Source organism: Plectropomus leopardus, chromosome 4 (assembly GCF_008729295.1).
Source record: "Plectropomus leopardus isolate mb chromosome 4, YSFRI_Pleo_2.0, whole genome shotgun sequence".
Taxonomy (NCBI): Eukaryota; Metazoa; Chordata; class Actinopteri; order Perciformes; family Serranidae; genus Plectropomus; species Plectropomus leopardus.
This window is the reverse complement of record NC_056466.1, coordinates 10125111-10149873: the sequence shown is the minus strand read 5'-3', so window position 1 is coordinate 10149873 and position 24763 is coordinate 10125111. Positions and strand designations below refer to the sequence as shown.

At 39.3% G+C, this 24763-nt stretch overlaps 1 protein-coding gene across 1 annotated transcript in view; it reads right to left on the bottom strand.

Moving 5' to 3' along the window:
* The window catches only part of sorcs3 (sortilin related VPS10 domain containing receptor 3), a 275666-nt gene that overhangs the window by 92870 nt on the left and 158033 nt on the right, over nt 1-24763 (bottom strand). The window contains exons 5-7 of the mRNA XM_042484973.1: nt 3311-3384; nt 821-885; nt 107-225 (exon numbers count right to left, since the gene is read on the bottom strand). Coding sequence (XP_042340907.1) covers nt 107-225; nt 821-885; nt 3311-3384 — 258 coding nt within the window. The remainder of the gene's footprint in view (nt 1-106; nt 226-820; nt 886-3310; nt 3385-24763) is intronic.

Sequence of the window (24763 nt, the reverse complement as noted above, 5' to 3'; positions counted from 1 at the left end):
GGCTCCGCAATATAAAAGGCAAATTTATCTCAGGATTGACAATATCTCCAGGATGAAATCCATCATGTACCAGGGGGTAAGGGAGCCTGACAGTTTAGAGTCCTACCTGTATAAATATGTAGTCATCTTGAACTACCAGCGAGCTGATATCAATGTATCCGGGGAATGGGTAGTTCCTGTTAGTTTCTGTGCACATTGGAGCTCTGCATGTGACATACTGCACATCTGTAATAGGAGGAAATACAGAAAACATGAGGAGTTTATGACTGCTAGCTCCGGCAACATCTCATATGTATAACATCAAATATAGAGAGAATCTTTGCATGGTAGCTGTTTTTTCTCAGTTATATATATAATTAATGGAGTGCCAGGAAAATATTTATGTGTTACTTGAACTGTGTAGGGCTGTACTCCACCCATCCATGCAGCCTGACATTTTCTCGGACTAATTTGCCTCCCTTTGTAGCACCAGATTTATTCCTGTCATGTACAGATACCACAGACAAGCATCTCGGCCTGTCAATCACACAATGGTTATATGAGAAAAAAAGCATCCAACATCACAAGCTGGAATAAACAGTTTCACCTATGTCGCCTATGGAAGACCTACTGCCATTCAGAGTTATGGAGCTGACATTCAGGGAGTGAAGGGAAGAGAAGAAAGGCCATATTAATCAGGAATCATGCACTGGGTTTATTGGTGGGGCGAGCCAGCGCTGTTTCCCTGGGGATGCCTTCTTTTCTCCGGGAGGAATTCAATCCTATAGAGGCCTGTTCATTATTCCTGTTTTATGTGTATGTGTGTGTAGGAGGAACTCACTTCCATCTGGTGTATGTGCCTCCATGTGGACCAGATCTGGCTCCTTGTCGAGGCCAGAGACAGACCTTGGAGAGAGTGAGACACCATGGATAAATATAATGGTAATGCATATAAAGGGATATAAAGATAAAAAGGAAAAAACAGAATTTGTTGATGCAAAGGAAGGGTTGAGGAGGAAACTGAAAAAAGGACAAGAATCAAGTGGATGCATTCTGCAGCACAAAGTAAGAAAAGTGTAGGCTAGAGCGTAGGCTTTGTCTCCTCATTGGTGGAGACAAAATTTTGAGCATTAAAAACTTAACTCCCTGCACTCTGAACTTTCATACACCACTTTGAACCTTTTCTGCACAAAAATGTCTCTAATTTTGTCAAACCATGATTGCTGATTTTGTCAAAGCCATGTCTGTCCAGACTCATTTATAGCCATGACAACACACAATGGTTCAAATGTGGACGTTCTGAGAAAAAGTACTTTAAAACGTGGATGTACGTATCTTTGCTCAGCAGCACAGAAAATTTAAAGAATCAATCCAGTTTTGAGATAGGCACCCATGATGTTTAATAAATGACATTGTTGCTTGTGTGTGAATTTTATTGCTGTTTGTTTTAGCTTGTGCTGTTGTGTTTTTGGTCTGTTTGTTCTTTTATGTGAAATTCATCATGCTGCTGCTTTGGCCAGGACTCCCTTAAAAAAAGGATACTTAACCTCAATGGGACTATTCCTGGTTAAATATGGGTTAAATAAATGAAAAATAACATCCATTAAAGTGTTTTTGCAGAACATTATGATGTAGCAGTGAAGATGACCTTTGATGTTTTGAACGTAGATATCATAATTTCATCATTTTGTCCTATTAGACATTTGTGTGAAAATTTGTCATAATTCGCATATGAATGTTATGGCCAAAACATGTTTGATGAGATCGCAATGATCTTGACCTTCGGCCACCAAATTCTGATCAGTTCATCTTTGAGTTCTAGTGGACATTTTTGCCAAATTTGAGGAAACTCCCTCAGGGAGTTCTTGAGGGAATTGTGTTCACAAGAATGAGATAGGCGCAAGGTCACAGTGACCTTTGACAAACAAAATCCAAGCACTTCATCTTTGAGTCCAAGTTGATGTTGATGTGCCAAATTTGAAGAATTCCTCCAGCAGCAATCTTGAGATATTGCTATCTATTCATTTGAAGAAGATGGAGCAGGACACAGTAACCTTGACCTTTGATTTCCTAAATCTAATCAGATCATCCTTGAGTCCAAATGGAATTTTGTGCAAAATTTGAAGAAATTCCCTCACGGCATTTTGAGATATCGTGTTCATAAAAATGGGATGGACCGACAACACTACAACATAATGTCTCTGGCCACAGCTAGTGGCCCTCTGCTACTTTCATGTTTTGTCTTTGGTAAGGGACGTAAGACTTGACATGTCCCACTCCTCCCTGAAATCTGCATCTTTCAGTACAGGAATGTTTCCCCACATATTATGCCTCATTATGGCAAGCATATCTACAACAACTGGACGAGTTCTCTTCCAGTAAAATGCAAGCAAACAAAAGAAATATGCTCATCACTGACTGGGTGGTGCAGGGTCACCACACTCTCTGATTGTCAGCGTCTCGCTCTTTCTGCTCATTTTACTGCTTGTGGATTAGACCGGATGGACGTAGCATTTCCATTGTGGCGATATTTCATATCCCTTGGAGGCTGATGAAGCCTTTGTCTAAATGCAGCCAACTGGAGGCCTGCCTAGTCATTCCTCGAGGCTCATCCAGTGTTTAGATGTCCTTGAAGGGGCTTTGGTGCTGAAGGGCGAGGCCAGCGACAGGATTGTGCGCATTATTTAGGATTATATCTCTGAAGTAGCTCCAGATTTATGCAAGTTAGGGTGGGTACAGCCAAAGGCAATCCCGGGCACACCCTTGTCACCTCAGCGAGGGGGGAGAGGAGCAATGAGCTGGAATAGATCCGGGCCTACGTTTGTGATGAGTGCGCACTTTCAGACATGGTAGGTGCACTGCAGGGGGAGTGAGCAGCAGACTTGACTGGATGGGAAGTGACAGGGACGTCCCGGATCCATTATTAGTCACGGCTCCTCATACTGTACGTGAGCTTCTGTATCTGCATGTATGCATCTGTAGCAAAGCCACCTTCCCTCTCCTTCTATCACTGATGTAAGAATAATATTTATGCTCAATATGCCTGATATGAGCAGAACGTGTGTGAGAAATGAAGTGGAATGCGACATGCCCTGGGACGCGGAATGCAAAGTGTGTTCTGAAGGAGGAGATTAATCTCTGCCTGATTGTATCAAGAGGTAGATAATGTGCAGAATTTCGGCGGCATCACCAGTCAGTCACACACCTTGTTCTCAGCCATCAATATCACTTGCTCAGTCGCGCAGAACATGAGCAACAGTTTCTGCATTCCTGAGTAAACAAAACTTTGGTGACTGGAGCGGCGTAAAAGATGAGAAAAGGAATGACTCACCAGTAGAATCTGTTCGGCGTGACGTGTTCATGGATGAGCTGCCATTTTCTCCCAAAGTCCACCGAGCTGTAGAGCTGTGGAGAAATAAAGTCGGTCTTGTTAGCAAGATGAATGTGTTTCTGCACAGGTCCAGCCTCTAATTAGACCGGCTGATTTAAAAGTCGTAACGGTGACGAGCAAGCTTGAGACATGGCTGGATAATTCCAGGGTGGAGGTTAGTCTGGGGCTATAAAGCATTATCTGGAGATAGGCTGACATAGCGCTGAGCCGCTATCATCATTACCAACTGGCCATTTAAGCTAACATATTGTCACAGATATAGGCATCTCTATTCCCCAGTCCCCCTTCAAATAAGAACTGGTCTCAGTTGAAACTCATAATGAGAATAATACATTAAAACCTAAATAGATGTAACATTAATGAGGCCACTTTTAGCTTGATCAGCAAATAATTTGGTTTGATTCAGTACGTTTTACCCCGAAAACAAATGTTGAGCATTAAACAGTCAAGGTCCTGCAGAATGAGCTCACACAAACATGAGGAATGATATATAGCTCAGCTGACTCTAAGGTGTGCAGTATGTAGCCAGTGGCCCACTTTCAATGTATTAATTACATTTTCTGGTGCCCGGGCAAACAATTAATAACGCGGGTGCATTTCCCCAACACTGTATTGATTGATGTCGTACACACAGCTCTCCTTATATCTTGCAGTGTCTGTACATTGTTGTTTCCTCGCAGCGCGGTGAGTCGGTGGCCCCAGTTGAGCTCTATGCTAATGTTGCTACTTGTTGCCTTTTATCACAGCAAATCTGACACTAACTCGGATAAAAGGATACACATTAGTCACACGGCTGCAAATTTATTTGTCAGCTCGGCGAGGAAAATCCATCTCTGTCAGCAGGTGTGTTTTCCATTTAAAAATTACAGTTTACAAGTTGTCTCAAACCAGGTACAGCAAGAGTGTGGTACATACAGACTGCAGCAATGATCTGCTACTAATCTGAAAACCGCTGTGACTATTTGGATGTCACATATGGATGCCACGCTTTATTATATGATTATTCCACCAAATTATCATTACATCAGGACAAAGTATGTGTCCATGGGCAGATTATGAGACAATGGGACCCTGGGCACAGATATGCAAAAGGCCCCACTACCTTTACTACAGGAGCAAGACACATAGACTTTGTGGTGGTTTTGCCTCTTTTATTGATGTTGTTTGCACCCGTGTAGTCGTCATGCATCTTTTTGTGGTTTTGTGTCTCTTTGTGGTTGTTTTGCCTGTTTTATAGAAATTTTGTCTCTTTTTTTGGCAATTTGTTTCCCTTTTGGGTTTTTTTTCCTCTTTTGTATTAGTCCCTTTGAATCTCTTTGCAGTATTTTGGTGTCTCTTTTTGTCATTTTATGTCTCTTCATGTTTTTTATTTTCATAATTTCTCTTTTTTTTGTAGTTATTTTTGTCTGTATTAGTTTCTTTGTATTTGTTTGTTGTCTTCTGGAGTCTCTTTTTCATCATTTTCTGTCCATAGTTGTTTTTCTCTGTTTTTGTAGTTATATGTGTACCAGTTCCTTTGCATATTTTTGTAGTCAGTTTGTATCTCTATGTGGTTGTTTTTTGTAGTTTTTTGTGTCTCTTAAGTTTCTTCGCATCTCTATGTGGTCTTTTTTTGCATCTGTTTGTAGTTATTTTGTGACTCTGTGGTTGTTCTGCTTGTTTTTGCAGTTAATTTGTGTCAAAGTTCCTTTACATCTCTTTGTGTCTCCATGTGGTCATACTGAGTCTATTCCTGGTTAGTATCTGTTAATTTGCGTGATGATTGCCAGTTTCAGGAGGGGCGGGGCGGGTTACTTTGTTTGGGCCCCTGGGTCTGTGCCAAGTAGGTCAGTTCAGTAATCCATCCATGCATGTATCTATTTTGGGTGCTTGATAATGATAAACAACAGCAGGAGACCAAAGCATTTATCTTATCATTCTGTGTGTGGTCAGAATATGGATCTAGTTTTAGCTGAGAGCAAACATTTGTCTAAACCTTTATAAAGTTGAACAGTCTAATACCCAGCACCCATAGGCATCTATTCTACCGAAAATTTGATTTCTGATTCTTCTAACCTCAGTAATGAAAGGTTCCCCTCGGAGCCTTTGGGTCGGTGTAACAGGGCAGCAGGCAGGGTTCCTCATCACTTTGGACAGTGACATATGACGCCAGCAGGCAGGCTCAGCCTCTCCTCTCTCCATTCATCAATTCAATGACATCTTAAATTTTAAAGCTTCTGAGCTGTCACAAAGTAAGCTTCATAGTTTCCCACTCACTTCGATAAATCAAAAGCGCGGCCAACCGGCTGCCATGCCACCGACGTAGTCGGTGACAGCTGAGGGAACCGGCAAAGGACGGCAGCTCAAATGGTGATTGAGGAATTGCAGAGAGCATGTTAGTTAAATTCATCTGTTCGTGCTGATGGTGGGTTTAGAAATATTTGAGTTGCTCATTCTGGTATTAAGTTGCAAGGTAATGTTGGACCTTTAGCTGAAGGTGCTTTGAAATGCAGTATGTGGATTACTTAAGGCTAATTTATACTCCCTTTACATATGACAATAGATAAATCCACACTGCCCTCATACTTTCACATCCTTCATGTTTGCAAAGATACAGCCGATGGAAGGCACTCAAGGGCAGTGTCAAAAATTTCAGACAACAACAAACAAAGCGACGGAGGAGCAGGTCACAATGTTGTTATTTTTAAATTAAGCAGCTTTGGTGACAGCAGTGGTCTGTGAGGCCTTTAAATACGTCTATATATGTGGATGGATAATTCTTACTTCTTTTTATAATTGATTTTTTTCCATGTTGTTATTTTTAAAAATATCCTTGTTGTCACCTCGGGTGGCACTGCTGTGTCATCTGTATCCATTAGCTTTTACAAAACTTGCACTAATGCAGACAATATGAACACAGAATATGGACAAAAGGCTCTGTCCGTCTCCGTATACGAATCTCACGTTGAGCATAAATGACCCTTGAGAAGTGTATCCTAGGCATATTTTTGCATGGTTAAACATCTGTTTCCCTCAGTGTAAACTATGACAAATATGCACTGATACTGACTGAACATTCCTTATTCACCTTTTTTCCTGAAAAAAAAAACAAGTAAAAACTGAATTTAAAGGAAAACTAAAGCCAGTCTTAGAAATGCAAATTGCAAAATATCTTTTCTTCCCCGGTGCCCTGGTGGTTAGGGGTTAAGACACCCACCTTTAACCACGCCATTCTTGATTTGAGAACTATGTTGCATCCAGAATTGTGTAATGTGACCATTTTACTTCAAGTTTGCCGTTGGCTGCTAAACATCTTCATTGACCTCTGTGCTCCTGAAATCAGCTATTCTTATCATATCTGATGTGCATGAGGGATTTTGCTTCCCACACAGTGCATACTATTAGGGAAGCTCTTGTTATTATCCTATCATAAGGTCAGGAAAATATTATGTTGGAGCTTTTTGTAGAACGCTGATACAGATTGTTGTTTATCTGCATTAGCTAACATAAATTATGGGATATTGTTCAAATTAAGAGAGCCAGCAAGGAAGCGGCTCGAAGAGATCAGCCTCTAGCTGCTGATTATACCTTCTATTCTGTGCCATTACAGCACCACAAGATGTGTTATTTAACAGAACTGTGGGAAAAATAAAAGCAATATGGTTGGGAAATGAATGGTACAACAGGGTACACGACACTCATCTGTGCAGCTGGCGTAATCTGCTGTTAACAAGACATATCATTTACCTAGAAACAGAGTAGCCGACATGCTGGTACAACAACACGCTGAGACAAAAATAACTTGCAATTGCCTTTCCAAATGTGCAAGAAGGCACAAAGAATTAAGAACTGGTTGTAGACAGCGTTTCATGAAGTTTATAAAATCCCACTAACTCAATGACTCACAAGACTGTGATATTTTTTGAGGGAGACTGGGGACTTTCTCCTGGGGTGACAAAGTATATTGACTTTATTGCGGTTACTGTTTAAATGGTGAAATCAGTTGAAACAGCTTCTTGTCTTGGCAGGTAAGAGAGCCCAAACACATCATTAGCATTACAGTCTTCCTTTTTAGTTTGCACCTAATGGGCCATCGGTGAGTCATCCTCAGAGGTGTCCCAGCCCCCCGCAATCTAAACTGTCACACTGAGTACGAGGGCTTTTGTAACGCTGCATATTTGATATGATGTTATCTGCTACTTACTGTAGAGCCCAAACACAAGACTACATTTCCCTTTTTTTTGGTCTTTTATACTTCATCTTGATTTACCGATCTTAATAAATCACACCAAAACAGGTCATTGCTGCATTTCCAGCGGCTCTTTAGTCAAAAAAACGTGTGTTATTTAGCAGCGTGCTGCTGTTTTTCAAGTGGAGACAGCACCAGAAAAGTGGTTGTAATTTACCAAGACATTGTTGCATTTCCAGTGGGGAGTGTCACCAAAAGCGTGTTTTAACTGAAAACATGTTCAAGTTAAATTTAAGACTTTAAAAGAACTTTTTAATACCACTTTAAAGGAAATTTAAGACCAAGGAAATACATACTAAAAGTGAAAAATATTCTCTTTCCAAGTTAACACATTAAAGTCAGTTGAAAGCAAACGGTAAAATGACAGATGATTAACTAACAAGCAGGCTGTCTAGCAAGGCCTTGGTAGAGTCACTGTGAGATGTATGTATTGTGTGGAAGTCTGTTACTCTGCTGAATAGTATTTCCCACATGTTAACATTGTTTCCTGTTGCACCAACACTAGAAATTCTCACGGTGACATGGTTGCTGAAACATGAAGTTTCAATGTATCTGCTACATAACAGCACACATATTTAAGTTAAGCGAGGTTTGCAGAAAGTTATAATGCCAAGATTTATTGTATCGATTGGTCTGCTGATCATGTGTTTATCCAGGCTGACTCTCTATTGCTTAAACATGCAGATAATGAACCCATTTCTACCTCTCTTCAGGTAATCAATTTGAACAGAAGAGGAGTGCATGAGGTGGCTATTCAGCTGCCTTAAAGACAATCCCAAATAAAGAAGAAATATACATTAAATGAACTACCACAATGAGCCTATAAATAGTTTTAGTTGACTAAAACCAACATAATGAAATTACATTAAAAGTGACTAAAGCTATGTCTCAAAAGACTAAAACTACATTTAATTTTGGTGAAACAGACACAGCTCTTTATGGAATATTTCTGGTTATATATGAAATATTACATGTGAATAACAATTCTTAGACAGCTGGTAGAATAACAGAATGATAATATGCTGCCAGAGCTCGAGAATAAAAACAAAAACATCCAAGGGTCTAAAAGGTCATTCCACAGTGTGAGTAAGCTTCCTTTATCTCAGAAATAATTCATGTTAATGGAGAGCCATGAAACACACTCAAACACTGTTTATACATAAGGTGGGTCGAAATCAAAAAGAACGTCTCACTCTGTGGTTTAGATCAGAGTTAAGGTTATGTCTCACAAGAAACTCATTCCAGGTAATATTGGTTTTTATAACATTTAGCCATCAAACAATTTAAAATACGCTGCAGGCTTACAGGCATAATAAGCAGGTTCTGTTTCACTACTCTGAGTTTAGGACTCGCGCAGGGATATTGGATTTCAGATATAAACGCATAGGGAATAAATCTTTTTTGGTTTATGTTTTGGTCCACGTTTGTTTTTCTTCTTGTAGCCTTCACTTGTGCTTTACTTGAAACAAATCTACATGGGGAAGTTAGGTAAATCAAACACAGATGGAACTGAAATGAGAAATGAATGGATTCAAACTCTGGTTTCTCACAGGAGAGCTTCCACATCACCCACTGAAAGATGAATTTCATGAAGCCCTTTTTGACTTTTCTCGTTTCAGAGGTGTGCGGTGAACGCTTGGGGAAATTATTGCATTTCCTGTTGCTATCCAACTGCTTAAAGTGTAGTATTAGTGCACTTTTACTTAAGATGAAATATAAATCAGAATAAAAGATACATGTCAGCTCTGCAGCTGCTGTTTCCATTTTTTCTCGCAGTGGATGATAAAATGTGGTGGACCTACGCAACCAATTAGTGACAGGGAGCCTATACAAGATTGTTCTGTGACCCCGTAAACGCCGGTTCCCCGCAGGATTTCCAACCATTACCAGATGCACCATGCTACTCCCACCCGCTGATCTGATCACTCCTGCACACAACAATGTTCTCTATTGACAGTCTGCTCCATGAAAATAAGACGTTATGGATTTTGCTCGAGGCAGTGGGGAGTAAAAGTGGATAAAAATGTTAGGGATCGTGTCAATATTTTTTGTTGTTTCCCATGGCAACAGATACAACCAGACACTGAAATATCACTCTTCAAACTGTCTGGGATATTAATGTTTAAGCATCAGATTTGTGATTTAATCCATATTACAAAAAAAACACATTTTCTCGCTCACCTCTAGTGGTTTCAAGCCATGGATATAATTTATCCAGGTTTTAAGATACCTGTCTGATATTTCTGCTTCGACCACAGTACAGTGGAGACGAATGGAATTTCATCAGTGTGCACGCAGCATTGAAAAATTATATTTAAAAAATTCAGCAGCAGCATTTCACAGATGAGCAGGATATCTCAAAATCTGTTGTGTGTTGTGCTGGGTCCCTGGTGGGAAAAAAACACAGCCAATCAGAGCTCTGCTGTTGGGTTTAAGAGTGTTGTAAAGGCTGACTGGTAATTGTTTAACCGCCAAGAACATTTTGGACGTTTTATCCATGTGATATCAATGTGTAGTTTGTTTACATGTCCCGCTGCGGGACGCTGACTTGCTGTCGACTGTGTTTTGGGGTGGGATCAAAAAGGTGTCAAGCCTTCTCCTTCTGGCTGTAGATTTTCCTCGCAGTCCTGGGTGGGGTTTCAAAACAGAGTCATTAACATGTGTTTTGTAAAGAGAAAGTATTTTTCACTAATGTGGCAGTCTGAAAGATTGTTTTAGGTGAAACGCTTTGTATGACACATGTTTAGGATTCTTAATAATTCAATAAGGAAGCCCGGTTTTACTTTTGCAGAGATACATTTGAAGGAACGTGCTTGTAAGTGGCTTTGGTTGGATGCTGATCCATGTGGTCTAATTTCACAAAGGTTCTAACCAGGGAAGTAAACAACAATATTTTTGACCACTTGTGCGTTAATGTCTACAGGCTAATTTTGCTAATCTTCAGTTGACTGCACCGCACACCACCCGTGTCCTGGTGGGAGCTAGCTAGCAGCGCTGCTCATTTGTCAACTAGAACTATTAACATCATCCAGAGTCAACAACTTTGCTGTGAAAACGCCGCAAACCTCCTTTAGCATTGTGAACTCACTGTTAGTTTTGCAGCTCAAAATTAAGCCACCAACTCACCAGGGCTACCTGGAGGGAGCGTGGACGGTGGCAGCGATTTTTCCACTGCGGATCTGGTTAGCTCCCACCTGATCATGGGGCGAAAATGCATTTTCTTGGATAACAAAGGAATGACCCACCCTGCTCTGCCTTGTGATTGGCTAGTACTTGTTGTTTTCATTGTTTGGATTCGTGGGTTTAAGCATGAGGAGTGAGATTGATTATGTTTTGGGTAAGAATGTCAGAGAACGCCAATAAGAGGCAGAATAAGGCTATCCTATTGCTATCCTAGGAAACACAAGTCACGACCAGGGTGGTGTGCAGTGCAGAGTGGCCGAGACTAATGTTAGATAAGTGGTGGAGACCTCAGTGTGGGCAGTAGTCAGCTATTTGTCAGCAATGCCAACAGAAACTTAAAATAAAAGTCAAGATACCTACAACACAAAACAATAAAATTTCACAACTCTAAATGAATGGCACTTTGATAAACGTTGCTAAAGCTCACTGACTCAGTGGAGCACTGGACTAAAAGAAAAGCACCTCTTTTATCTATTTTTCTTTTCTATTTTTTTTCTATTTTTTGTTTTTTTAACCAAAACTGATTAATAATGACACAATAATTGCCACAATAATAACACTAAGCTTGTATGAGGTTGGTGAAACTCTTACATTGGTTACTAAAATCTGAAAAAAAACATTAAGCTCCTATTAACTGCAGCTGATGTATCGACTGAAAATGCAGCATACCTAATTTGCTATTAGCTGGTTAATTGGCTAAATAAAGTGATTATCTCCAGACTAAACTCTAACATTTGTTTCCCAAGATCCCAATAATGTTGCAGCCCCCGGTGCTATTGAGAGTTTGCAGAATGAGTCAAAAGGACATTTTATTTGGCCATGTGATTAGAAAATGAACCACAGGCAGTAAAAATGAGGCAGATACGCCAAAGAGAAATCCCTCTCACCGAGAGACAATTTCTACAATCTCTCTTTGCTTCAAAATATGTGTGCTATATCGTCATGGCTTTTGCCCTGATGTTGGCATAATGTGTGTAAATATTTTCTATGACACACTGCAGTAACAGGAAGCAAAGCATAGGTTTTCTGCCTTTTTTTCCCTTCATTTTCACAGTTCCTTCTGCAGCATTGCAGCGGCAACATGCTGCCACCCAGAAAAGCTTTGTGCATTAACATCAAAGCACAAACAGCTCCACCAACACATAAAAGTTCTGAGGAAAGAATCAGGACTTGGGAGTTATGGAAATGATAACTGCCGCATTATAGGGCCCTGTGTCCCACACAATTGCTATAAGTCACTTTTATAACTCCTAATTAAGTCTCCTATAAATTCTTGATGCATCTATGTACAGTGCTCTAAATCAAATGACTTCTGTTGGCATCGCTTTGGCATATCCCATATGGGAGGGAAGAGGAGGACTGGTTTTACACCCCACAATTTATGGAGCCTGCAAAGTACACAGCAGTACGGATGATCCTATGGAGGGATGTATGGGAAAAGGCTATGCAAATGAACCGTCTGGATTGTTCTGAATGAGATGCCATAGGGAATCTAGAGTTTGCTTGCCACTGTATCAACAGAAGAAACAACATAAATTAATCAGTCTGGCAATGGATTCATCTTTCATCATTTATTGAGCAAAACGTCATCCTGATGTTTCATTTGAAGACATGCACTTCTTTGTTTTATATATCAAATTGTAAACTTAAAACCAATAGGACTGCACGTCAGATTAAACACAGGAGCATTTTATGGACAACACAATTCATCACTGAATCAGGGAATTCAATAATTAAAATAATTATTAGACACAGCCCTAATCAGAAGCCATATTAAAGTAATCAGAAAGTAGCAGCGGGGCAAAGCTTCTCTGTCACACAGAGACCCAGGGTTTGTTTTCCTAAAGTCGTATTCAAGTCTTTCACTTTAATTCAATCATTTAATTTGCCACACGAAATCACATGAATACAAGTTTAGTAAAATATAGGTATGTAGAAGTCAATACCACACTGTCAAAACAATCTGTTACAAGTCCATGTCCTACACTGAAAATGGTACTTAAGTAAAAGTACTCAGTATTAAGTATTAAACATAAAAGTACTGGATGAAGAAAAACATCTCCTGTTACTGTTATACTTTTATACATTTTATCAGTATTTAATTATTACTGATGCATCCATGCAGATACAGGATTTTACTTATGTAGCTATAGTTTTACTGTTTTGTAATGAAACCTTTGTTTTCATTACTAATTAATATGCTCATTAATTGTCATCGTCTGTCAATTAATTATTTGGTTTGTTAAAAGTATGAAAATAGTGAGAAATGCTATAGCAATTACCCAGAGCCCTAAGAGACGCCTTCACAATATTTGTTTTGTCCAACCAATTCTACAAATATAAAAATGATTAAAAACGCATCAAAAATGTGTTTTAAATCATTTATATGAGAAGCAGAAATTCTTAATTTTGCATAATATACTCAATGTTTCATTTGTTTTCCGTGCCAAAACAAATGTAGTTGGGTAAAAAACACAATAGCTTTTGCCTCTGAAATGTTGTCAAGTAGAAGCGACATGAGATTAAAATTCCTCAAATCTGTTTTTAAGTACAGTAACTGAGTGAATGTACTTCGTCACATTACATCGCTGGTTACTGGCACTCTTTGATGATGGATGGGAAGCTGGTGAGGGATCAGGTGGGCTCTGGAAGCTGTCTTGAAAGTCAATTTAAATCTTTTTAATAGAATAATATTAACTCAAGGACCACCTACTTGCTAACTAACTTTTCCAGAGCTTTCAACCACATCAAAATCAAGGTCAAGGTTGAACTTTAAAGCCCCATTCACACCTCCCCTTTTATAATTTTAATATGTCAGAACTAATGTATGCTGTGTAAAGAGCGACCATAATTTACTCTGATCGCACATTCAAGACCCTTTGAAAGATGAATGCCTTCATATGAAACGACAGCACATCAATGGGATTATTCTGCTTATAACACAGTAACTGACCTCATAGTCTCATGCTATTAAAGTGACACTGTATAATGATGTTACAAAGGTGCATAATGCAATTAGTTCTAATCACAAATGGTCCACATGACCTTTTATCACATTATAAATGCAAGAAGATATTCAGAGCCACATTTGTCATCTGAGGCACATTGTGTCCCTATCTACTGTTCTTTTTATTACTGTCTCTCTGAGTCAAGAACAAATCTCTAGAAAATCAGAAAAGTTTTTTTTTTTTTTTACTGCACAGATTTACTTTTCTCAAAAGCTATTCGACGATGTAAAAAATGTACCTCTACATGAGCTCAGTGGAGTTTCCAACCATGTGTCGCTAGTGCATGCTCAACAAATTAAAATATTATCTTGTATGATTATCAGTGTCAAACACTAATGTGTGCCCAGTCAAGTCTAACGAATGGATTCCCACCGGCTTTGTGCTCACTTTCATACCGCACCACCTCTTCTGGGTTCCCTCAGTGATTCCTTCATGCTATCTTGTCACCTCATTGCTACACAACAACGATAGCAGGCAGCAAACCTGCCTGGCAGTCACATGTGATGACAGTGAGGCGTGTTCCTCAGTTCTTAAAAAAACAAAAAACAAAAAAACAGCCACATACACGTATCAGATTGGCTATTGTTGGAGTTCATTAAAATTCTTAATTCTTTTAATTTTAACCTACTAAGAATATAGGTCAGCACATGGGGCCTTTCCATCTGTGTATAATATGAAGGGGGGCTTCAGGCAATCATTTTTCTCCACTTAGCAATAATTATGCTGTGAGCTGCTAAGCCCATATGCATGAAAAGGAGCTCTATTATCTTCATTGTGCTAGCAAGTGCATTGTCTGTATTGTCCTGATCATGTGTTTCAAATTAAAGTCCATTAAAAGTACCCTGGGAGGGTGGGCCCGCTGCAGCCCGATGGAGCGCAGCAGAGCTGTCGCAGCTCAGGACATGGGAGCTGAGCACTAAAGATACCTGCCATCTGGAAAGTCATTGAGTTGAGAAATGCACTGCAGCAGCTGAGCAGCCTTTTTGGCTCGAGCTCAACACCACCTTTCAGACAGGGGCAGGAAAAGGGCCTGGAGTGGATCTGTCCAAATAGGCACACTGCGAGATCTGTGGGAGGTGTCGTTGGTTTGTGAAAAAAATTAGGAACTGCTGTTTTTGAATCAATAGCTACCACTCCATTTCTTTGTGACCGATTTTTGTTTAAAGTCATTGCATCTTTTTTCTAGAACAGCATACTGATCTGCTTTGTGATGAATTGCAGTCCACATTAGCTTTCTAGCTAATGTCTCCTTCTCCCACAAGCATTGACATAGGTCTTTTGTTGCGCATCGGTTTGCTGAAGAAGCAATCAAACCAAAATTCACCAAGAAAATTACACAGGTACTGTCAGTTTTCAGATAGTTAATTCACTAGCCAACTGTAGCACGATTAACAGTTTAAAAATAGACATGCTAACTAGAGTTAACATTAATTCAGTTTTCAAACAGTTTTCAAAAACACAAACACTAAATAAAAATGCAATAAACAATGTAACGCAAACAAAAATGAAATAGAAATAGGGCTGGGTATCACATAAAATCTATTCGATTTCAGTTCTCAAGGTCCCAATTTGATAATAATCCTGATTCGATTTAATTCATTATTGTTCTGATTTGGGATATTTCAGTTATAATACCAATTTGGCTTGAATGGGAAAGAGATTAGAGAGCTAATGCTGTAAATTATATAAGGAATTACTTTCATGAAGAATAAATTCAGAACAGAATCAGAATTAAATATCTTATGAGTAAATGTTGTTTCTAAAGCCGCAACAGTAAAATTAAAACAGCAATGTTACTATATAAACTCAATATCTCAGTAGAGACGAATCTAAAATGTCAATGAAATTAATCATTTTCATGGCAACACAATATCGAAAGAAGTTTTAAATTCATAATGTTCCCAAATGACACTTATAACATATTCATACTTTCTTCATGTTTGAATAAAACTTTCACTTTTTATTTGGTGCTGATTACCATGGTTCGCTGTGGTTCAAGCAAATAGTTTGTGGTGTAAAAGAATAAAATGGTTGGAGCACAATTCATACAAAATGGTTTGTAAATCATTTTGGTGTCCCCTATTTCATCCATTTGAACTTTTTTTCAGATACTACAGCTTTTCTCATAGTACTTGCAAAACTAACACTAAATATAAACTAAATGAGAAAAAATACAACTGAAACTAGGACACTCTAGAATATATCTTATGCTCTTATAAAAGAAACCAAAACTAAATGAAAATCAAAAAGCTCAGAAGAAAGACCAAAAAAAAAAAAAATGACTATCTCTAAACTACAACATCAGATCAGTTTTGATGTTAACTGATGCCAATGCTGTAAAACAATGTCTTCATGTTATGAACTACAGTTACCAGCACGAGTAAGTTACACAATATCTCTGCAGTGCTGCCAGATCAGCCGTCAATCAAACAGGTCCACTCCCACTCAAAGGCTTGAAGGAACATTATTGATGTTTGCGTACAGTTATATGTTTCTTCTTCCTTTATTAAACTTAAAATATAAAATAAATATATTTGACAATATAACTGATGGAAAAAAGAAACTTTTGTAAATTCATTTGGACTCTGAGAGAAATGAAAAAGAGCTGCCTCACAACCGATGTCACATGCTGTCTTTACTGAATGTCAGCTGTGTCACAGTCGATCGAGGGCTACAGCTTAAGTATAAGGTACGTTTAATTAGAAGAAAGTGGCCACGGCTGAAACCACTCTTGACTATAACCACAATGTGACAAAAAATAGCTTTCTCACCAGTGAACAGGTTACTCTTTGTGACGTTATAACATCCATTTGGAGTCGGTAAATGTCCATATAAGGGGTTTAAATAAGGAATCATATTTAGCAGGCAAAAAGGTGTCAGTTGGGGATTACAATGACAGAGAAAGATCCTGAAAGCAAAGCACTCGGGGATGTGGGCTTACTGCTTCCTATTAAATAAGGTTTGAATTAAAAGGGCTTATCTAAAGAGGACTCTTCAATACCAGAATCTATAGCCACAGACAACAATATCGCCCATATTAGGGATGTTACAAAATGGGAAAATGCAAATTCTTTTTATGGAGTCGATGCAAATGAAAAAGAATGAAAGAAAGAAGGGGGAAAAAAATAAATCTTGAATAATGTCTTCCTCCTCTCTCTCCCTGAATACTTTGAGTCTGATGTCCCCATTGCATTTCTGAAAACGTTTAGCCAGGATACAATTCAGCTAGAAATAATTAACAGCATAAATTTGCATCATTAGAGTGGATTAAGTCAAACAATGTTTGCATGTTGAAGGACTGAGGGGACTGAGAGGCTCGTTCTTTCACATTTGCAGTGAGCTGACAGCTTCCCATGGGAGTGGAGACTATTACTACATTAGCTGTGTGTGTAGTATGCCGGCGCATTATTTTAGTCATGTTTGGGTCTTGAAAAGAGAAATTGTTTTCGCACATATGTTTTAGTATGTGTCAGAGAACAGCGATGAAAAAAAAGGGGGAATTATGGGCAGCAGTGTTTTAGTCGTCCCCTGAGCCTCTTCCAGCCACAACCTTAGCAGCTAAAGTAACTTGCCTATTTTCCTTAACAGAGCTTTTTTTTTCCCATTTTGCAGGCTTACTCTGTTGAATGCTGACACCCGCTCCAAAATCTAAAACCCTGACAGACTTGGGCAGCTTATCCAGATGTGCCTGCACCTTTTCACAGAATGAAGAAAAGGAAACAATATACACTTTTGTTTACCTGAAATATTTGACTAGTTCTCTGTCCAGCTGCTTGACCGCAGCAAGTTCTTTGACCGCAGTAAGCTTCTGGCTTTACTGTCCATTTATAGCAACGTCTTTCCTGAGTTCACCTGGAGATCCCAAACTGCGAGTAGTCCTGTCTCTCTCTGCTGTTGTTTCTCACAGAGCCTGACATTAACTAATACTGGTGCCCGTTCTTGAGCAGTGGTTCCAAACTGGTGGGTGGCGGTCTAAAAGTGGGTCGTGGGTGCAAGTGACTGGGTATGTCAAGTTTGGGGACAACAACTTTATTTTGAATAAATGGCACAGGGCTTTCATTTTATAGTGCAGTTTCCTGCGGTTCAGCAGTTATTTTTCTTGGTATGAACTGGTCCATTAACATGCTGTGCCTTTGTAGCATTTTTATGTCAGTGATGTTGAAACAATAATATGCACTTTTCCGGTTGCAGCGTTTCTAATTTCTTTAAGTTTTAAGTAATTGCTCTTTGCTCTTGCAATATATGGTAAATTATCTTATATGTGGACCTTGAACAAATGAAACAGGACAAAATCTGGACCCTGTGGGCAGAAATGGAATATAACATGATCATTATGTTTCCTTTAGTGTCTAATCACCTGAAAATAAGAATATTCATGTATTGAATACCTTAGAAAGAGCTAATCCTATCTAGAGGGGGAGCAGGTCCTCATCCTTGCAATCCACCATGTGGCATCGCCATGTTTCTACAGTAGCCCAGAACAGACAAACCTATCACAGGTTCTTCATCGGGCCAGTCACTTTTTTTCATTTTTGTGACAGCTTCCATGATAAGCAGTGTAGGAGCTGGAAAAAACACTGATTTTTTTTTGCGACAATGCTTTATTTAGTGTTTTTACTGGTTTAAATAATCTGGTCCATTTGTCTTGGAGAGAAAGAGACCTTTGCAAATAATTTGGCTCCTGCTAAAAACCTCCCGAACATCTGGATTTCAAGCTTTTAAAGAAAAACAGTGAGCACACATTAGCAGGTGCTGGGCAGATGGCCAATCTGCAACAAGTCCAACAGTGTCAGAAAAAAAATCAGTAACGTGAAACTGCTTTATTCAGTGTTTTTGCAGGTTTTAATCATCTGGTCTATTTGTGTAGTACAGGAAAAGACCTCTGCGGATGATTCAGCTGCCGGTAAAAACTTTAAACACTGAAGGAATCCTAAAAGGGAGTTCAGACTTGGCACATGGAAGAAGTTTCAGCTGGTTGCAATCTGCAGTCCTCACTGCTAGATGCCACTAAATCCGACACACTGCTCCTTTAACATACTCACTATTTCGGAGTATCAGGGGAACTCATGGAAGAGATTCGTTTGTTTCTTGTCAGGAGGGGGCTGTTTTTTAGTTTTGGTTTGCCCTAACCAATCATTAGTGAGTGACACATCTGTCCCAACAACATCATTCCCTGTCAACTTACAGAGGCTGCAGTCACAGTTTCCAAGAACAGTTCACTTAACGATTTCACAGTGATTAAAAATAAATATTGCATTTAAAAATGTATATTTCTTTGCAGCTGACTTACACTAACCAAGAAAGCTGCTTGGACCTCATCCACACCTGTCACTTTTTTTCATGAATGCATCCAGCTGGAAGAGAGATGACGTACCCACTCCTTATTTCACTGACTAAGCTTTGATTTGTTGACTGTAACGTCAACAGATGAAAACAACTACACGAATCACAAAAAAAAAAATGAGATTAAGAAGTCTAAAACCAGGTTTAAGAAACAGCAGAAAGACAATATTTGACCACCTATGTCCACTGTTCATACTGAGAGTTTACAAAAGAAACTGTTCGTATTGTAGATTTCTGCAAATGTCATATACATTACATTTGCACATTTCATAAATATCTTTTCAACATATTTAAAGTGATGTGGTATAATTATGAGCTGACATTGTAATCAGGAGGTGGAGGGGATGGCGGATGGCATGTCACCATGGCGACAGGCCTGCCAAGCTGTGGACCGACCACTGCTCGAGATCAACAAAAAACAAAGCCAGTTGGGTTTTAGCAAGTCTTTTATGCTTTTCCTGCCAGGATAGAGCCACATAAAGTGGTGTTTTTTTATAGAGACATCACTATTTTTCAAGTGGGGACTGTGCCCCAAAAACAAAAGGTATTTTAAACCAAAACATGATCTTTTCCTAACGATAACCAAGTGGGTTTTGTGTATTGTTAAAAGGTAAAATTTCAACATATCCACTACAGAAAGTACAAATTAAACATATTGGTTTACAGAAACATACAATGCCAACATTTTTTTCTGTTTATTGGGTTATCAGACTCAAAGCTTGATATAGGGCTGAGCAATATGGAAAAAAACAAATATCACGGCATGGATGTAGTGACCATTAATTTAATAGTTGAAAACTAATTGATTAACTGTTGCAGCCCTGGTAAAGGCAAATTATAGCACAGCCAGAACAATCTCGTAAGTTCATAAAATAGCATCCCTTTGTAACATTGATATACCGCCCAGCCCTGGCTTAAAATGAACAGCTGTAAGATGGGTCCTTTCCTTATTCATTTATAGGTTATGCTACATGTATTCAGAAACAAATAAGTTATTCTAATTTGAGTCATCCCTGAGGTTTGGTCTCCATGGTATCTAGGTGTGTTACATAAAACACAATACTGAGAAACAAAACACAATGTCGTGACTTTCCTCTGATGGCTTGAGCTGCGATTAAATCAGCGGAGCCATGCAACATGACTGAATGGCTTTGTGATTTTATCTACTCACGGACATGAACAGCTGCACACTTGAACCCCCGTCCTGCCAAGGTGAAACCAAAGCCTCCTGAAAGACTTCATAACTTCTTCAGGGAGCAAGTGCCAGCAACAACATTACCTCGACTGAAAATGACTCAGTCAACTTAACTCAGTCATCACCATTAGTCAAGCAGAAGAGTAATTGAGCTCATCCCCATTACACATAAGACAACAATATGGCATGGGGACGTCATTAGGTGCAGGAGGGGGAAAAAGTGATGAAGAGCTCACTGAAATGAGATTGGATTTAAACAAGTGCCGCTGCTGTCCTGGGGGCCTTACATGGATGCTCTTTGAGCGGATAGGTGGAGGCTGCATAATGATGAGACACTTAGTTTCCCTACCGTTCAGATTTATGGGCTCTAAGGCCTGTTACGATCATTAGGGGGATTGTGAAAGAAAAGGGAAATGGGGTTGAGACTATATGGGCATGGGAGGAGATGGAAATTACAGCGAGGTTTCTTTCTGGTAACACAGCACTTTTGAACCATAAATCTTTGATCTTCTCCTCCCTATCTGTGCAATGGCATTTTATAATGGAAGACTCCCTATAATTTCACACTCCAATTAGTAAATTACAAATGTCCTAATATGCAAGTCTTGGGGTAACAATAAGCAAACAGGTCACACCCTGAGGTAACCTTGTTAAGTATAAAAAAAAAAGATTTTGCACAATGTTGCGAAAAATGAGCGCCTTTGTTTAATTGTGTTTGAGGTAAGTCAAACAACCCCAAATGAACTGTGGAAACGCAGAAAAAAGGAGGTATAAAAGGAAAAGTACTCCTTGAAACAACAATCTAATGATTGTTTTTATTTTTGCATAATGCCTGCAAGTAGACCAGAGGTAACTTAAGTCAGTGACTTGGATCTCTTGTAAAGGCTAAACAAACATCAGCAAAATTTTACCACCGCTAAAACTGAATGAACAAGAGTCATTAGGCATTTGGAACACGTTGAATAATTCATACTGCATAATCAACTTATATAAACCGAAACATTTGCTAGTACCTGCGGTGGATTTACAACACAAAAACACAAAAAAATATATTGTTGCCATGATGACTCTTAGTCCCCTGGGATTGTCTCAGTGTTTTGCTAATGTTTGTTGTTCTGGAAAAACAAACTGTGACCGCAAAAATATTTTAGCACATATAACATATGCAGACTGTCAGGTAATATGCGGTGTTCACGGAGTACAGAGACTTTTGTTCCCTGACTTTTGTCTTTACTACAGTGCACCAGGCATGAGGACTTGAGAAAGGTTCATTCAGGCGGGGGTGGCTGTAGAAGCAGCACACAGGACTACACCACTGCATATGTGTCAGCTAACAATAGAGCACAGGACATCCCAGAATGTGCTTTTTTTTCCAAAAGCTTGGGTTAGTGGGACAGGTTGACATCTAATTTTTGACCAGTTGACAAAAGCAGCAGAGCTGGCTTACAGGAGTGACAAGAGCTTTCCAGCCATGTTTTCTAAATGGTAGCTGCCCTGTGTTTCTGACAGGCTCACCCGAGGGATGATGGTGACTAAAAATAAATGTCATAATTACCTGTAGCCCAATAACATACACCTTGACTCCCACTGTGACAGAACAGCTCAGAAAAGACCTTCCATCCATCCTGCTGCCAGTCGCAATGGAGACTCTCCCCACAGAACTGAAATATGCAAACTGTTTGTGTGTTTTCCCTTACCTGTGTTTAAGTGATAAAGGGAGCTGGTTTGATTTGAAGAAGTGATTTTAAGCCAGCGTGTCATATCAGGGTCGGTTCGTCTACAGAGTCAGCGGGGCTGACGATGAGGGAATACACAGCAAGCTAACAAACAAGCTGAAAGACGAGCCAACAGACGGAGGAATTGATACCTGATATCACTTGTTGCAATGCAAACAGAGGATGTCAGCGAAGCCTCTATAATACATAGAAATGACTTATTGAACAGGAAATTAAGCACGGTCCATCAGTCTTCATTTTCTCTCATTTATTGGTTCATTCCCTTCCCTCTGTTCCTTCATCCCTACCTCTCTCACCCTCAGCCTCCTCTGACAGACCTCACACATACCTGCTGACAGTCCCCTTCCCTTCAGCCTCTTGCCTCTATCCACCCACGTATGTGTCTCTTTCGTGAGGCTAAAAGTGGACAGACAGGCGCACACGGCTTGAAGAGGACAGTGGCTATGCAAGCAACATGTAAAGGTTACAACAGATGTTGAAATATCAAAGGCTCCTCCTGACGCTGGTGAATTCTAAACACCTCCAGAGAACATGGGGTGTTTACTAAAAGACTTGTCTCTACGTCTGTATCAGAGTCATATTCACAAAGATTCCCAGTACAAAGTGTTGCTCCTGGTGATAAAATTCTAATAAAATTCATAGAATGATGATGTTTTTTTAAAGAATTTCCCCTTAAAGTTAAGATTAGGTCAGTGTCCAAAATTAACTTTTGACTGACTGGCTAAGGTGGCTGGTAGATAGAAAAACCCTACCGGCCAAGCATATTTTTTTACCAGTAAAAATGATAAAATGCCTTTTCTGTTTGACATTTATATTTGTTTCAGTACATTTTATTGAGGTAATAGTGTATTATGTTGAATGCACACTTAATGAAGAGGCCAGAGAAAAATCCAAAGCAAAATTATTTAAATATATTGAACCATAATCTCAGCTTGTTAATAAGTTCACTCTGGTAAGTGGTGATGCAGTGTTTATGTCAAGGGCTTTTATTGTGAAATGTACGAACTGAGGAAGTGTAGTTTAAGTTTTCCGTCTTGGTTGGTTCAAACTACAGGGCCTCTGTGTTAATATTTCATAGCAAAGTATGCTAGCTTGCAGCGGACCGGCGGATCAGATGATGTCCCGTACGGTAAACAGCACTGCAGAATCAGTTGCGCTCGAGACAGTCAGGTTTTACTGCACCAGTGCAGGTCTGTGTTTGTGTATGTTTGACACAGAGACAGCACAGGAGCTGTCCGCCCCGAAATGACACCAAAACATGGCAGAGCATGTCACCATAGTTTAAGTACATAACTATTTTGGCGCAAATATTTACTTGCAAGTAAGATTTACTTGCCAAATGAAAAATCTACCCACAGTTGGCGCTTGGCGAGTGATAATTTTGGACTCTGGATTAGGTTCTCTTAAAGGTCAATTGTTTACAGAGTGTCTTAGCCCTAATAAGAGCTCCTAAGGTAGAAAACTGTTCGGAGTAGAGAGGAGGACTATTAAGAGTTTCAAAAGGGCATATCTGTGACAGCCAATCACATCTGTTAAAAGAATGCATCATACTTAGCAACGGGGTCATCCACATCTCCTCACTAAGGTAAAAGGACTCCTAACTACATTTTTAGGCTAAGTTAAGAGCTGTGTGGGAGTTTTCTCAGAATGTTTGTGAATTCGGCCCCATGAGTATGACTTTTATCTGGTCTTTGGATAACAGGAAGAAATTCCATGATAGAGCTTATACTTGCCGACCACCGTATAATAGAGGTTAACATTGTATGTGCCTAGTCTAAAACTACAAGACAGTGTGCCTGAATATATCTGTAAGGGTAGGGTTAGGGTGGTGCAGGGTTAGTGTATGAGATGAGGTTTCGCAGGGTTTAGGTTGAGGATTAGGTGGTAAATTGACATTTCATTCTTGAAGAGCAGATGACGAAACAAACTCAACTCAAGGTCCACTTGAGACACATAAAGGTCACAAGGGATGGTGAAATATCAAAGGCTCCTCCTTCAGCTGGTGAATTCTAAACACCTTCAGAGGACAAAGGGTGTTTATCAAGGGCAAAGAGACATGACTTGGATACAATGAAGAAATTCCATCTCGGTATGCCAGACAGCATGCTAGCAAGTATTTGCCTCTTCTAAGCTGTCAAGGCAGCATGGGTTGGTTAACCCTGTTAAACCTGGATCGAAATTACTTTTCTTCTGCTGCTTTCAGACACCTTTCACAAGTATTTAAACCTTTGAACCTAAAGAAAATTGGTGCAACTTCTTTCAAAAACATGAGAAAAAAAAGAAAAATTAGCAATTTGGTCAGAAATGATCCAAAATTTGCAAGAAATGATGAGATTTAGAAAATTATTTTTTAAAAGCTAGGGAAAATAACTAGGAGAAAAAAGAAAAAAGGTAGACAAAAGCTATATTTTGAGCTAATTATCATGACTAGATATCTACAATTATGGTACAGCATCATTATAAATTTTAAGCACTTTTTCCATCCTATTTCTTCCTCTGTTGCTCATTGCCTTCCTCCCATGTTTCTTTTTTCCAGCCAATTTGCTTAGGTTCCAGAGGGTTAAACCATTGGGGTTAAGCTGCCAGTATGCATCATAAGAACTTTCTCTGTGCACAAACAACTGCAACATTATAAATGCTTTCTAGGAGAGATTGTCTCAAAAAGGATGTCTCCTTGTTGTCAGATTAAGATTTGAGATT